The sequence below is a fragment of the Lepidochelys kempii genome, chromosome 12 (genome assembly GCF_965140265.1).
Source record: "Lepidochelys kempii isolate rLepKem1 chromosome 12, rLepKem1.hap2, whole genome shotgun sequence".
NCBI classification, from domain to species: domain Eukaryota; kingdom Metazoa; phylum Chordata; order Testudines; family Cheloniidae; genus Lepidochelys; species Lepidochelys kempii.
This window is the reverse complement of record NC_133267.1, coordinates 43,044,513-43,060,662: the sequence shown is the minus strand read 5'-3', so window position 1 is coordinate 43,060,662 and position 16,150 is coordinate 43,044,513. Positions and strand designations below refer to the sequence as shown.

The 16,150-nt window shown below is 49.4% G+C and overlaps 1 protein-coding gene across 2 annotated transcripts in view; it reads right to left on the bottom strand.

The window, feature by feature from the left end:
• The window catches only part of PHLPP2 (PH domain and leucine rich repeat protein phosphatase 2), a 143,093-nt gene extending 138,286 nt beyond the window's left edge, over nt 1-4,807 (bottom strand). For both annotated transcript variants that reach the window (XR_012154557.1, XM_073308382.1), the window contains exon 1: nt 4,664-4,807. Coding sequence is in view for 1 of the 2 variants with exons in the window: in XM_073308382.1 (XP_073164483.1) it covers nt 4,664-4,738 (75 nt within the window). In the remaining variant the exon portion in view is untranslated. The remainder of the gene's footprint in view (nt 1-4,663) is intronic.
• Nucleotides 4,808-16,150: the final 11,343 nt, after the last annotated feature.

The following is a 16,150-nucleotide window of genomic DNA, read 5'->3' as shown; positions in this document are numbered from 1 at the left end:
TAGTCTCTAAGGTGCCACAAGTACTCCTTTTCTTTTTGCGAATACAGACTAACACGGCTGTTACTCTGAAACCAAACATCAGTAAGAGTTGCAAAGTTAAGCACTCAGAAGTTAGGAAATGCCAGAATTAAGGTGGCCTGTGCAGCCTTAGTTTGGCTCCCTTGGGCATATGTGTTATGATGCTATCTTTAATTACATGATCATATACTATTCATTTCCACAGGACACCAGCCTCACCCAGGGCACAAGATGGATACAACTCAATTAATGGGTAGTTATTCAATATTTTTTTTCTCACTGTTTTTTGTGTGGCTCCATGCCTTGTTTACTGCACACTATTTAAACCCTGCTCTGAAGACAGAATTATTAATTTCTTCCTGGACTTTCTATGGAGCTCACCCCTATAGTATGTAAATGCTTCACAAACAATTAATGTATTTCACAACACCCCTATGAGAAGAGGGGATGATACTATCCCCATCTTATGGATAGGGAAATAAGAGACAGAGATCAAGGTCAAAAGTTTCTACTGATTTTGGGTGCCCAATTTTAGATAACTAGGACCTGATTTAGAGTAATTAGCATTATACGTTTATATGTTCACAGTACACCTCTCACTGACTTGCAGAGCTGCTGTGCACTCACAGCAGCAACTGAAGTCAGACCCTGGAGTCTCGAGTCAGGCATTCAGAAAATGAGGAACTAATATTAGTGGTCACCTGTGAAAAGTTCGATTTAAGTGACTTACCCAAAATCACACTGTGACTCTGTAGCCCACAGCCCGCTGGGTATGTTTGTTGAAAGCTCCTTCACAGAGCCACAAACATAGGCCTGTACCTGGCACAGTTCACGAATTTTCCCAACACTTGTCATTCCTGCGGTGAGGGGGAGACCCTAGCATACATCTACATGGGGTATGTCAGGTTGCAGTCCCTCTTACTGAGGTTCTGCCTATACTTTCCCCTGTTCCTGGCACACCCCATCCATGACCCCACAAAGTTGTGAGACCTTCTTATCAACCTTCTCCTGGCGCTGACCATCCACCACTCCAGGAGGAAGAAGCTAGATGGGCATGGGTGCTCTGTGACTTAGGGCCTATTTCTGTTCCCTTGTCCATTCTCACCTCCAGGCAGAGTTCCTCCTTAGATGCCTTTGAGGAACAGTGGGCACTGCCTGGAGCTCTCTGCTCAGTGTCCCCCTCTGGATCCCTCGTTATTAACCTTTGACCTCACTCCCACTCCTATTTTTTTCCCCACTTCATGCCCCCAGAAATCACTTGTAGCCTGGATTCAGTGGTTCTGCCCCTTTAGCTGAGAGGGTAGGCCTTTAGTTTTGGGCAATCCTATTCCTGCCCTTCTACTAATAGTACAGTGACTCTGTGGAAGAGGTAGGAATAGAATCCAATTCTCCAGGGCAGCATTCACTTGTCTTAACCACGAAACCATCATTTCTCCTCCTGCAATTCCTTGCCTCATTCACTACACATATTCCAACTGTTGCCGGCACAGAGCGTCCAGCGTCACCAACAAACTTCTGCAATAAACAAGGCAGGGTCCTATAGACAACAGCCGACTGTATCCCCATATTCATCCCCAGATCAGGTTCATCCTGTGCACTAACAGAGGTGGAGTCTGGTGTAAAAAAAACAAAAATAGTATGGTTTCAGAGTAACAGCCATGTTAGTCTGTATCTGCAAAAAGAAAAGGAGTACTTGTGGCACCTTAGAGACTAACCAATTTATTTGAGCATAAGCTTTCGTGAGCTACAGCTCACTTCATCGGATGCATACTGTGGAAAGTAAGATCTTTCCACAGTATGCATCCGATGAAGTGAGCTGTAGCTCACGAAAGCTTATGCTCAAATAAATTGGTTAGTCTCTAAGGTGCCACAAGTACTCCTTTTCTTTTTGCAAAAATAGTATGTGATCATTTTTCAGAGTAACAGCCGTGTTAGTCTGTATTCGCAAAAAGAAAAGGAGGACTTGTGGCACTAATAAATTGGTTAGTCTCTAAGGTGCCACAAGTCCTCCTTTTCTTTATGTGATCATTGTGACTGAATGCCCCGCTGCAGTCACACCCTACACACTACTGTAATAATCTTTGTACAAGATATGCCTTGTGAGGTATCATTTAAAAACTGATAATACACTGATCAATATTTTTGTGTAATGTATGTATAAAATGCATATTAAGAGTTATCAACATAAACTGAAATTCTGTCTGAAATGTTTACACCAGGGAAGGGGGTAAACCTGTTTCTCAATCTCAAAGGACGCGCTAATGCCTCTAGCCAGGTGTCAGCAAAGTTGATTGGCAATCACCCGTCAAGTGGCCATTCTTTGGCAACAGAGGAAGGCAGGCACTCTCTATGCTCACAGTGGGAAGGCACTTTATCTAGGGGTAACCCTCAGGCAAATACATTTCAAAGGTTGACTGGACTATAAAAGCGAGGGACAAAAACACACCAGATATTCTCCTTCTCTTCCTATCTCTTTCACCTAAGACAACAGCCTTTGGACTTTGGGAGGAGTTCTGACCTGAGAATTTGGTCAGCCCTATTGCTAAGAACATGTGGTAAGGATTTTACCTTGAACCAAGTCTAGTTTGTTAAGTTTTAGTTACTAGAAAGCGTTTCTTCTTTCTCTTGTAACCATTTCTGACTTTAATACCTTATACTTGTACTCATTTAAATTCTACCTCTTTGTAATTAAACTTGTTTTATTCTTTAGTCAAAACTAATCCATTGTTGTGCTTAAACTGAATTGTTTGGTAATGCCAACTAAAGTACCAAACTTTTGTATATTGACTCCTTACAGAGGCAACAGACCTCTAATATCTGAACTCTCGCCAAGAAAGCTGGACAGTGCAGAACACACCTTTTGGGGAAAATCCAGGACCAGGAGTGTGTTGGGGTCACCCTGCAAGTGGAAGCCAGAGCATGACTGGAATGCTGCTGGAAGGCTGCAACTATACACAGACACTCAGACTATGACAGCAAAGATGATAATTTGGAGGGAAGCACAGCAGGCACTGAGGACTCCTGTTTTTGCCTCCTTGTATGAAACTCCTCAGAAGAAGAGGTGTGCTGGATCTCAAGTACAGTAGGAGTAAAGCAAGCAGTTCTGCTGGCTTTGCCAAATAAATGCCCTTTCCCAACACAGAATCCTGTGTGAAACAAGCTGGAAGTGTTACTAATAACACAGGTAAGGGAACTATTTTTAAAGTACTTTTAACCAGCTAGTGACTCACTCAAGGTCACATGAGAAGCCTGCGGTAGAACTGAGGCGAGAACACAGGAGTCTTGGCTCTTAAGAACCCCTTCTTCCAAATCTTGATCCCTCACCACTCTCTGTTTTTACCATTTAAGCTTGTCTATTTATTAGTGCTGTGTTAAGTGTTCTACTCTTAAGACAGCATCATATCAACACAAGAGTGTGTCTCATTTCTTGACACTAAAACTTTTGCTGATGCCTCCCTTGTTGTCATCAACTCTGCAATTTGCCACCCCTTGCTGTACTCTAACTCAGACTAATCTTCTCGTGGCAAGGACCATTTTATTTTTGCTGAAGTGCCAGGCTCACTGGTGATGCTATTTGAATAAATACAGAACCAGACAATACCAAAGAAAGGGAGTAAAAGAAAAGTATGCCTTCTTGGAGGGAAGGGGAGAGGTTTTGTATATGCCTCTGGGGCAAGTGAATGTCATGGTTTTAAGTTAAGTCCTGTCTATACTATGGTAATCACCATGAACTTCTGACCACAGCATTATTAGGAAACCAATGTAACCAACATATGGCTCCATTAGAAGTCTGTCGGGGTTCCCTCTGCGAGAGGTCTTGGAGGAGAAATTCACATAATCCAAATCCCACTCCCTGGGCTGCCAAGGGGTAAATTCCCTTCTTCTGACATTCACAGACTGCTTCAGGAGCCAGACACGATGGATGACGACCCGTTAGACACGTCCACCACCAAGAAGCATCCCAGTGTGAGATCAGCAGATGGATGAAGAGCTGCGGGCCCAGGATCAAGCCAGGGAAACGAGGGGCGATGCCCACATGCAGTTGGGGAGCGCGGGCGGAACGGTGCATTGGGGAACTTGCCGGCGCCCTGCCCGCACCCTGATTAAGGCCCCCCAGATCACCCCGGGGGCCCCCAGATCACCCCGGGGGCCCCCAGATCACCCCGGGGGCCAGGGCTCCCCTCTCCGCGACGTGCGGGGGGACGCGCTTATTCCACCCGCTCGCCAGGACGCCGCCCTGGCCGCGGGTCTCCAGCTCACGCTCCCCGGGCTTGGGCGCCGCCGCCGGCCCCCCAGCCCCGGAGGGCAGCGCCGCGAGCGTGTGGCCCCCGCCCCGAGCCCCCGGCAGCAGGGGCCGCCGCCCGGCGCCGCCTCTCCCGGGCCCGGCACGTCGGGGTCTGACGCCCCGAGCGCTCCGCGGCGGCCGGCACCGTGCGCCCCGTCGGGGGCCGGAGAGCGCGCCGCACGGGGAGGCCCTGCTCCGGCCGCGGGCCCCTCGCTCCGGGGTAGGGCCGGCCGCGCCCCAAGCCCCCCCCGGCCCGGCCCGGCCCGGCCCGGCCGCGCCCCAAGCCCCCCCCGGCCCGGCCCGGCCCGGCCGCGCCCCAAGCCCCCCCCGGCCCGGCCCGGCCCGGCCCGGCCCGCTCACCTTCAGCACCCGGATGCCCCCGCGGCTCCCGGTCCGGCTTCCGCGGGCGCCGCCTCCGCCTCCCGCCGCCTCCATGGGCCCGGCGCGGCCCCAGCCTCCCCCTCAGCAGCGGCGCCTCGCGCTCGCCGCGGCGGGCTCCCAGCCGCGCCCACGGGCTCATTAGCATAACGGGCCCCGCCCCCTGCCGGGCCCCGCCCCCTCCCGGAGTGGAGACTGGGGCCGGGGCCCCTCAGCTGCCGCGCCAGCTTCGGCGGGGGGGGGGGGGGGGCGGAGCAGAGAACTGGGGGCAAGTTAGGGCACTGGGGGGGCCTAGCCAAGGACAGAGCAGGGGGGGAAAAGAGGGGGGGGCTAGTCGGGGAGGCGTGGACAGCACAGGCAGGAGCGCATGGGGGGCTAGCTAGGGGGCAGGGCATGGAGGGGGGCCTAGCCAGGAGTAACAGGAGTGGGGGGGCTAGCAGGGGAGCTCTGGGGGGAAAGGAGCGGGGCTAGCAGAGGAGAGCATTGGGGGGTGCCTGACCCGGGGGGGGGCGCTAGCCAGGGGGAACAGGAGGGGGGCTAGCAGAGGAGAGCATTGGGGGGGCCTAGCCAGGAGTAACAGGAATGGGGGGGCTAGCAGGGGAGCTCTGGGGGAACAGGAGGGGGGCTAGCAGAGGAGAGCATTGGGGGGGCCTAGCCAGGAGGAAGAGGAGTGGGGGGCTTGCCAGGGGGAACAGGAGGGGGGCTAGCAGAGGAGAGCATTGGGGGGGCCTAGCCAGGAGGAAGAGGAGTGGGGGGCTTGCCAGGGGGAACAGGAGGGGGGCTATCAGAGGAGAGCATTGGGGGGGGCCTAGCCAGGAGGAAGAGGAGTGGGGGGCTTGCCAGGGGGAACAGGAGGGGGGCTATCAGAGGAGAGCATTGGGGGGGCCTAGCCAGGAGGAAGAGGAGTGGGGGGCTTGCCAGGGGGAACAGGAGGGGGGCTATCAGAGGAGAGCATTGGGGGGGCCTAGCCAGGAGGAAGAGGAGTGGGGGGCTTGCCAGGGGGAACAAGAGGGGGGCTATCAGAGGAGAGCATTGGGGGGGCCTAGCCAGGAGGAAGAGGAGTGGGGGGCTTGCCAGGGGGAACAGGAGGGGGGCTATCAGAGGAGAGCATTGGGGGGGCCTAGCCAGGAGGAAGAGGAGTGGGGGGCTAGTAGGGGAGAGCATTGCAGGGGTTGCCTCACTGGGGGCAGAGCTGGCGAGAGCCAGTAGCAGTAGGAAGAGGGGCCTGTTTCTCCAAGATTGGGGGTGATAGAGAACATGCTCTGGCCAGATAACCAGTCCTGTAGGAATAAAGCTCTCATGGTCATGCAGGCTCCCGTAGCGATAGTGCTAGGATGAAATCACAAACCAAAATAAACTGTCTATATCAACAATACTAAAACTGCTTCCAGCCTAACTCCAGCTTTCGGAAAAGCCTGGATAAATAAATGCGCTTGCAGTGTGCTCTGGAAGCCTGCAGGCTAGTGCCTATCAAATAAAGGGAAATGCAAGTTCCCGGTTTGAGGGCCTTCTAATGCACAGTCCTCCATACCTACAGCTCTAGGCCAGTTCACGTTCCTTGGCTGATCTCAGCTGTCCGAGTGGGAGGAGAGAGACTACACTGGAACTGATTTAAACCTGTCAAATGCACAGAAGTCTCACTACTTTTTTAGTAAAGGGCTCCTGGTGTTTTGATCTGAGAAGCACATTTCTCAAGTAATGCAAATACATGATCTTACAGCAGGGTTTGTATATGCGAATAAGCAAACACAATTTATTTGAATCGTATCAGCGTAGCAGGTTAAATATCAGCTACTCTTTGTGGAGGAATCTTTACTCCCTTGCACACAGTTTTGTTTATGCCCTAAATACAGATTTAAATGCACAATCACTTCAGTTCTTTCTCCGATTTGTAGGTCACCAATCACAGGTGCTAGTCTGGGTATGTACCAGGGCAGGCAGGGACACTCTGGAGGGGTGTATGGGGGCAGGAGGCAGGGCAAGGGGAGAGACCTGTCCCCAAACACTGGTGGAGCCAGGCCCCCTGGGTCCTGAATTTGCTGGAGCCTGGGCACCACAGGCCCATACATCTCGCAGCCCCTGAGAGCCATGTCAGAGGCCTAAGACAGCATAGCAAAGCTCAGTAGTAAAGAGTTTCTGGCACTAGCCTTCACTCTCCTCATCATCTCCAGAAGAGCAGGGACCTCAATAGTACAGATGCCAGGTAAAAAACCATTTTGTCAATAAGTGTCCTGAATCAAGATCTCTCTCAAAGTTAGCCAGGTGGCCTGAAGAGCTTCCCCAGCACTTGAGAACTGAGACAGCCCTCCTGCTCTTTACAGATCACGCACATCTGGGTTTTGACCTCCCCAAACACAAGGGCAGGTGGCTTTCTTAGTAACCTCACCCATGCTGCTTGCAGTGTCAGTGGATCCAAGGCAGGGAAAATAGCTAGAGGGGAAAACTGGACCAATGTGTCTGATATTAGGGGAAGCAGCCCAAGATGTCTAGCCATACCGGATTTCCCCCATCAGCACAGGCACTTAAAAAAATTAACTACATTAAAAAGCAGCACCCAAAAGGTTCAGAGAAAGAGAAATCTGACAGAACAAGCATTAAGGGTACAGTGCTCCGAGCTCGCTCCACCATCAGCAGTCAAAGGAAAGTGGAGAAAAGTTGGGTTTCCACCCTTGTGGGGGGGAGGCAGGTAACCACAATGGACATTGCTTTCTGGCCAATACCATGGGCACATTCACCATGGGTGGGGAGGAGGGTTGTCATCCACAGGAGAATTTCCAAAAGGAGGATGTATCAGATTGTAAGTAAAAGTTCACATGCTGGAATATGATGCTGAGGTAAGGGAAGGATGCTGTGGCAAATACCATGACCAGAGAATCAGAAGAGAGCTGGATAAGTTCATGGAGGATAGGTCCATCAATGGCTATTAACCAAGATGGGTACAGAGGAAAAACAATGCTCTGAGAAGTGTTCCTAGCCTCTGTTTCCCAGAAGCTCAGAATAGGCCACAGGGGGATGGATCACTTGATTACCTGTTCTGTTCATTCCCTCTGAAGCACTTGGCATTAGCCACTGTCGGAAGACAAGATACTGGGCTAGATGGAGCTTTGGTCTGACCCAGTATGGCCGTTCTTTTTGTTTGCTTGTTTTTGGAGTGTTGTGAATGTTATTCTTTTTATGCTGCAAAGGCACTATCAATGAATAAGGTTTTGCAACATTTCCTTGAGGTGCTCGGACTCTGCAAACAACCAGTCTCCTTTGGAAGTTCATTCTGTAGCCATATCCCTTTGACTCAGAGTACTTTGTCCCCAGCACTCATGTGCTTCACTTTGGGTTTTGTGATCTGCACTGTCCCACAGAAGCAAAACTCTCTTGGCAGTTCAAAGATTGATATTTGGTCTCTTATGCAGCAAGGCACTAGTCCTGGGATGTACATGCACTTGTTCCAAGACTGGCCCCCTTTCACAGAATTGCTTTTCAAGTGAGGGGTCTGAGGGAATAGGAAGGTCATGTGAATATGTAAAAGGACATGCTGAGAGATATAAGGGCAACTTGGGTTCTGTTAGGAAGACTCCAAGGATAGAGACAATCAGGATAGAGACAATTTTTCACAGTCCCAGGCAGAGAAGAGAAGCCTGCTGGGAAGGTGGCGGTCAGAATCTCTTATGTGAGGTGTCAAGGTTCCTCCCCCACTCTGAACTCTAGGGTACAGATGTGGGGACCTGCATGAAAACCTCCTAAGCTTACTTTCACCAGCTTAGATTAAAAGCAAAAGTGGATGGGAATCTGGGAGGCAGTGACCATGAGTTGGTTGAGTTCAGGATCCTGACACGGGGAGGAAAGGTAAGCAGCAGGATACGGACCCTGGACTTCAGGAAAGCAGACTTCGACTCCCTCAGGGAACGGATAGGTAGGATCCCCTGGGGGACTAACATGAAGGGGAAAGGAGTCCAGGAGAGCTGGCTGTATTTCAAGGAATCCCTATTGAGGTTACAGGGACAAACCATCCCGATGTGCTGAAAGAATAGTAAATATGGCAGGCGAACAGCTTGGCTTAACGGTGAAATCCTAGCGGATATTAAGCATAAAAAAGAAGCTTACAAGAAGTGGAAGGTTGGACATATGACCAGGGAAGAGTATAAAAATATTGCTCGGGCATGTAGGAATTAAATTAGGAGGGCCAAATCGCACCTGGAGCTGCAGCTAGCAAGAGATGTTAAGAGTAACAAGAAGGGTTTCTTCAGGTATGTTGGCAACAAGAAGAAAGCCAAGGAAAGTGTGGGCCCCTTACTGAATAAGGGAGGCAACCTAGTGACAGAGGATGTGGAAAAAGCTAATGTACTCAATGCTTTTTTTGCCTCTGTCTTCACGAACAAGGTCAGCTCCCAGACTGCGGTGCTGGGCATCACAACATGGGGAATAGATGGCCAGCCCTCTGTGGAGAAAGAGGTGGTTAGGGACTATTTAGAAAAGCTGGACGTGCACAAGTCCATGGGGCCGGACGAGTTGCATCCGAGAGTGCTAAAGGAACTGGCGGCTGTGATTGCAGAACCATTGGCCATTATCTTTGAAAACTCGTGGCGAACGGGGGAAGTCCCGGATGACTGGAAAAAGGCTAATGTAGTGCCAATCTTTAAAAAAGGGAAGAAGGAGGATCCTGGGAACTACAGGCCAGTGAGCCTCACCTCAGTCCCTGGGAAAATCATGGAGCAGGTCCTCAAAGAATCAATCCTGAAGCACTTACATGAGAGGAAAGTGATCAGGAACAGTCAACATGGATTCACCAAGGGAAGGTCATGCCTGACTAATCTAATCGCCTTCTATGATGAGATTACTGGTTCTGTGGATGAAGGGAAAGCAGTGGATGTATTGTATCTTGACTTTAGCAAAGCTTTTGACACCGTCTCCCACAGTATTCTTGTCAGCAAGTTAAAGAAGTATGGACTGGATGAATGCACTATAAGGTGGGTAGAAAGTTGCCTAGATTGTCGGGCTCAACAGGTAGTGATCAATGGCTCCATGTCTAGTTGGCAGCCGGTATCAAGTGGAGTGCCCCAGGGATCGGTCCTGGGGCCGGTTTTGTTCAATATCTTCATAAATGATCTGGAGGATGGTGAGGATTGCACTCTCAGCAAATTTGCGGATGATACTAAACTGGGAGGAGTGGTAGATACGCTGGAGGGCAGAGATAGGATACAGAGGGACCTAGACAAATTGGAGGATTGGGCCAAAAGAAATCTGATGAGGTTCAATAAGGATAAGTGCAGGGTCCTGCACTTAGGACGGAAGAACCCAATGCACAGCTACAGACTAGGGACCGAATGGCTAGGCAGCAGTTCTGCGGAAAAGGACCTAGGGGTGACAGTGGACGAGAAGCTGGATATGAGTCAGCAGTGGGCCCTTGTTGCCAAGAAGGCTAACAGCATTTTGAGCTGTATAAGTAGGAGCATTGCCAGCAGATCCAGGGACGTGATCATTCCCCTGTATTCGACATTGGTGAGGCCTCATCTGGAGTACTGCGTCCAGTTTTGGGCCCCACACTACAAGAAGGATGTGGATAAATTGGAGAGAGTCCAGCGAAGGGCAACAAAAATGATTAGGGGTCTGGAACACATGACTTATGAGGAGAGGCTGAGGGAACTGGGATTGTTTAGTCTGCGGAAGAGAAGAATAAGGGGAGATTTGATAGCTGCTTTCAACTACCTGAGAGGTAGTTCCAAAGAGGATGGTTCTAGACTATTCTCAGTGGTGGAAGAGGACAGGACAAGGAGTAATGGTCTCAAGTTGCAGTGGGGGAGGTTTAGGTTGGATATTAGGAAAAACTTTTTCACTAGGAGGGTGGTGAAACACTGGAATGAGTTACCTAGGGAGGTGGTGGAATTTCCTTCCTTAGAAGTTTTTAAGGTCAGGCTTGACAAAGCCCTAGCTGGGATGATTTAATTGGGGATGGGTCCTGCTTTTGAGCAGGGGGTTGGACTAGATGACCTCCTGAGGTCCCTTTCAACCCTGATATTCTATGATTCTAAAACTTCCCCAAGGTACAAATTAATTTTATCCTTTGTCCCTGGATCTCCACTGCCACCACCAAACTCTAACTGGGTTTACTGGGAAACGTAGTTTGGACACGTCTTTCCCCACAAAATCCTCCCAACCCTTGCACCCCACCTCCTGGGAAAGGTTTGGTAAAAATCCTCACCAATTTTCATAGGTGACCACAGACCCAAACCCTTGGATCTGAGAACAATGAAAAAGCATTCAGTTTTCTTACAAGAAGACTTTTAATAGAAGTAGAAGTAAATAGAAATAAAGGAATCACCTCTGTAAAATCAGGATGGTAGATACCTTAGAAGGTAATTAGATTCAAAACATAGAGAATCCCTCTAGGCAAAACCTTAAGTTACAAAAAAGACACACAGACAGAAATAGTCATTCTATTCAGCACAGTTCTTTTTCTCAGCCATTTAAAGAAATCATAATCTAACACATACCTAGCTAGATTACTTACTAAAAGTTCTAAGACTCCATTCCTGTTCTATCCCCGGCAAAAGCAGCATACTGACAGACACAGACCCTTTGTTTCTCTCCCTCCTCCCAGCTTTTGAAAGTATCTTGTCTCCCCATTGGTCATTTTGGTCAGGTGCCAGCGAGGTTACCTTTAGCTTCTTAACGCTTTACAGGTGAGAGGATTTTTGCTCTGGCCAGGAGGGACTTTAAAGGGGTTTACCCTTCCCTTTATATTTATGACATGAGGCAAACCCCGTTTTGGTGGAGTTGTCAACATGTGATCCTAATGTGGTGCCTGAGACTGACAATGGAGGAAGGGGTGAGAAATGTGGTCCAGATAATGAAGAACAGTAAGGCAGCAGGATAAGCAGAATGGTTAAGGCATATGGGGAAACAAGTGAATTCCAAAGGATTGGTGGAAGTCTATCTTTGTCCCAATGCATAAGAAGGGTAGTATCCATTAATGTGGAAACTATCAAAAGATAAGTTATTGTTGCACCGGATCAAGTTACTGGAATGCATCCTGAATATTCGAATTAGGAAAGTTGTGGAACCTGTCCCTGAACAAGAACAGTTCAGCTTTAGGAAATGATGAGGAACCATAGATGCCATGTTTGCAATTCATCAAGGGATAGAGAAGTGCCTAGAACAGGGATGAGCAAACTACGGCCCATGGGCTAAATCTGGCCCGCCAGCTGTTTTAAGACTGCCGTTGAGCTCCTGCTGGGGAGTGGGGTCTGGGACTTACGGTGCTTCATGCAGCTCCCAGAAGCAGCAACATGGCCCCCCTCCAGCTCCTATGAGCTCCAATGGTTCCCTCTAGTGCTCCAATGGGAGCTGCAGGGGCGGTGCAGAATGCAGAGCCACCTGGCTGCGCCTCCGCATAGGAGCCAGAGAAGGAACCTGCCATTGCTTCCGGGAGCTGCTTGAGGTAAGTGCCCCTGGAGTCTGCACCCCTGAGCCTCTTCCCATGCCCCAACTCCCTGCCCCAGCCCTGATCCCCCTTCTACCCTCCAAACCCCTCAATCCCAGGCTGGAGCACCCTCCTGCACCTCAAGCCCCTCATCCCCAGCCCCACCCCAGAGCCTGCACCCCTTCCCGCACCGCAACCCCCTGCCCCAGCCCTGATTCCCCCTCCCGCCCTCCAAACCCCTCGGTCCCAGCCCAAAGCACCCTCCTACACCCCAAACTCCTCATCTCTAGCCCCACCCCAGAACCCACACCCCCAGCTGGAGCCCTCACCCCCAGCCCAGAGTCCCCTCCTGCACCCTGAACTCCTCATTTCTGGTCCCACCCTGGAGCCCTCACCCCCTCCCGCACCCCAACCATAATTTTGTGAGCATTCATGGCCTGCCACACAATTTCTATTCCAAGATGTGGCCCTCAGGCCAAAAAGTTTGCCCACCCCTGGCGTAGAGCTTTAACAGGGTAGCTTCTGGGCTTTTAGAAGACCGAGAAAAGGCATATGATCAAGTAAACAGAAGGATGCTCACAACAGTACTGAGGAAATATTGAGTGTCCAATGATTTAATAACTATGGTGAATGCATAACTGTGATCCAGAGATATTTTGGAATAACAAGCCCCTTTGAAATGGAAGTTAAACTGTATCAGAAGTTGGCCCTCAGTCAGCTGCTGTTTATCATATTGATGGACTATGTCAGCAGGAAGATCCCAAAGAGAAAAGGTGAGAAGCTGGTATAGGCAAATAACATAACAATAAGGGCATCCTCAAAAGAAGACCTAGATGAAATAGTAAGCCAGTAGTATCACCAGCTATGCAAGCATGGGATGAAAGTAAACATGACTAAGACCAAGGTCATGTGGATTAGTAGAGGTACGATAGGGAAACTGGATATAGAGATTAATGGAGTAAGACTAAACCCAACTGATCCATTCAAGTACCTTAGTAGATGGGTTATAGAAGCAGGCATGCTTGAATGTCAGTTTCAGTCCAGCCTGGGGAGTGCTGGATGAGTATGGAATAACATCTCAGGTGTTGTTTCTGACAAGCATAGGGCACTGAGACTGAAAACCCAACTGTACAGAACTGGGGTCCCCCCAAAGTGTTCAAGATGAGATGTCTTCATGCACTAAAAGGAGTAACATGAAGGTACAGATTTCAGAATGAAAGCATTGGGATGGAAGGCAAAGTCCATGATGTGGCTGACAAAATCCAAGTAGTACAACTTCACTGGTTTGGAGATGTACAGAGGATGAATTAAGAGAACCTGGTGAAGACAGCATGGCAGGAGAGGCTGATAGGAAACCAACCCCAGTGAAAGCCCAGGAAGCAATTGGTGGATTGCATCAAAGAAGATGGACCTTAATGCAGCCCTGGACAGACAAAGATAGCAGATGCTTGCATGACAGCCTGACCCCAAATGATGGGATATGGGGAAGTAGTAATAAATATATTAAACATAAGACCTAAGACGGGACCTTGAGAAAAAATGGTAAATTATCAATAATAGTGCAGACAAGGCAAAAGTTTTCAATAAATATTTCCATTCTGTATTTGGGAAAAAGCAGATGATGTTATAATATATGATAGCACTCTTCCCATTCCACTAGCATCTCAGGAAGATGTTAAACAGCAACTACTAACATTTTAAAATTTGCAGGTCCAGATAATTTGCATCTAAGAGTTTTAAAAGAGCTAACTGGATAGATTACTCAAACATAGATGTTGGTTTTCAATAAGTCTCAGAACACCAGAAAATTCCAGAGGACTGGGAGCAAGCGAATGTTGTGCCAATATTTTAAAAGGGTGAACAGGATGACCAGGATAATTAGAGGCCAGTCAGTCTGGCATCAATCCAAGCAAGATGATACAAGATTCAGTTAAGAAAGAAATAAAGGGGGTTAATATAATTCACGTGAATCAACATGGGTTTATGGAAAATAGATCGTGTCAAATTAACTTGATTTTTTTTTTTTTAATAAGATTAACAGTTTGGTTGATACATATACATAGACTTCTGTAAGGCATTTGACTTGCTAACACACAACATTTTGATTAAAAAACTAGAATGATATAAAGTTAACATGGCACATATTAAATTGATTAAACACTGGCTAAATGAGGGACCTCAAAATGTAATTGTAAACATCACTGAGCAGGCGTGTATCTAGTGGGACCCTACAGAGATTGGTTCTTGGCCCTGCGCTATTTAACATTTTTATAAATGACCTGGAAGAAAATAAAATAAATTACCAATAAAAAGTTTGCAGATGACACAAAAATTAGAGGAGTGGTAAATAATGAAGAAGAGGGTGATTTGCTTCACCCTGTAAGCTGGGTGCAAGTAACCAATATGAGTTTTAATATGGTTACGTAAAAATATACATCTTGGAACAAAGAATGCAGGCCATACTTACAGGATGGGGGACTCTATCCTGGAAAGTAGTGACTGAAAACAATTTGGGGGCATGGGTGGCATATCTAATAGGCAGGGGAAGGCTGTGCCTACTCAAACAGCCCCATGGGGTCCCGCCTACGCTCTGTCCACGGGGCCCCCAGTGCTGCTAGTTGGCCCCAGCCCAGGCAGGCTGCTCCTCCTCCGGGAAGGAAAGCCTGCTGGGGCAGCTGGGATTTGGGGCAGCTGGGGGGTCCGTGCCACCCAGCGCTCCAGGGTGGGGGGTCCATGCATCCCCCACCACTCTGGAGCTGGGGGGCTGCCCGCTTAGTACTCTGGGGGCCGCGTGCCACCATTGCTGCGAGGCTAGAGGAGGGGCTGCTTGCCTGCCACCCACTCAGGGCTCCGGGGGACTGGGTGGGGGCCACGTGCCACCCACCGCTCTGGAGGGGGCTGCGCGCCAGCCGGTGGTCCAGGGCTGGGGTGGTGCGATGCCCTGGCCAAAAGGTTAATGCGACCCTGGAATGCATAAACAGGGCAATCTCAAGTAGCAGTAGACAGATACTACCTCTACACTTGGCACTAGTGCAACTGCTGGTGGAATGCCGTGTCTAGTTCTGATGTCCCCAAATTCAAAAAGGATGTGGATCAGTTGGAGAGGGTTCAGAGTAGAGCCATGAGATTATTAAAGGATTAGAAAACCTGCTTTATAGTGATAGACTCAAGGAGGTTAACCAAGAGAAGGTTAAGGTGTGAATTAATTCCTGACTACAAGTATCTACCTGGAAAACAAATATTTAATAATGGTCTCTTTAGTCTAGCAGAGAAAGGTATAATGCCTGGAAGTTGAAGCTAGACAATTTCAGAGTGGCAATCAGGCATACATTTTTAACAGTGAGGGTAATTAACCATGGGAACAATTTACCAAGGGTCGTGGTGGATTCTCCATCACTGGCAATTTTTAAATTAAGATTGGATGTTTATCTAGAACAGTGGTTCCCAAACTTTAGCAACCTGTGAACCCCTTTCACTAAATTGTGAAATCTCATGAACCCCCTCTTAAAGACGAATATTTCCAGGGATTTAAGTTTAAATTTCCTCCGCACTCCGTGGGGCTCCTGTTGCTGGACCCCATTGACCGCCCTGGTCAACTGAGCTCCACGGAGCTTGGGCTGCAGGGACCACTGGGGCTTGGGCTGCCAGCCCCAACTGCCCAGCCCCGCTCTCCCTGGGGCTCAGGCTGTCAGCCCTGCGCGGAGTGCTGGGGTTTGGGCGGCCGGCTCCCCCGCTGACAGGGGCAGGGCTCGGGCTGCTAGCCCCAACTGCCCAGCCCCGCTCTCCCTGGGGCTCAGGCTGTCAGCCCTGCGCGGAGCGCTGGGGTTCGGGTGGCCGGTTCCCCCGCTGACAGGGGCACGGCTCGGGCTGCCAGCCAACTGAAATAGCAATAGATCTGTAGCCTACTCTGACAACTTTAGGCACATGCCAGGAGATTACTGTCCCTAGTTCTCTCTTGCTACATCATTGCTCCCAAATAGGTTGGTCTCAGAGTTATCTTTCAACTGTGCTTTTTGCAATTATTCATCACTTCAAGAACTCTTACAGTGCCAAAT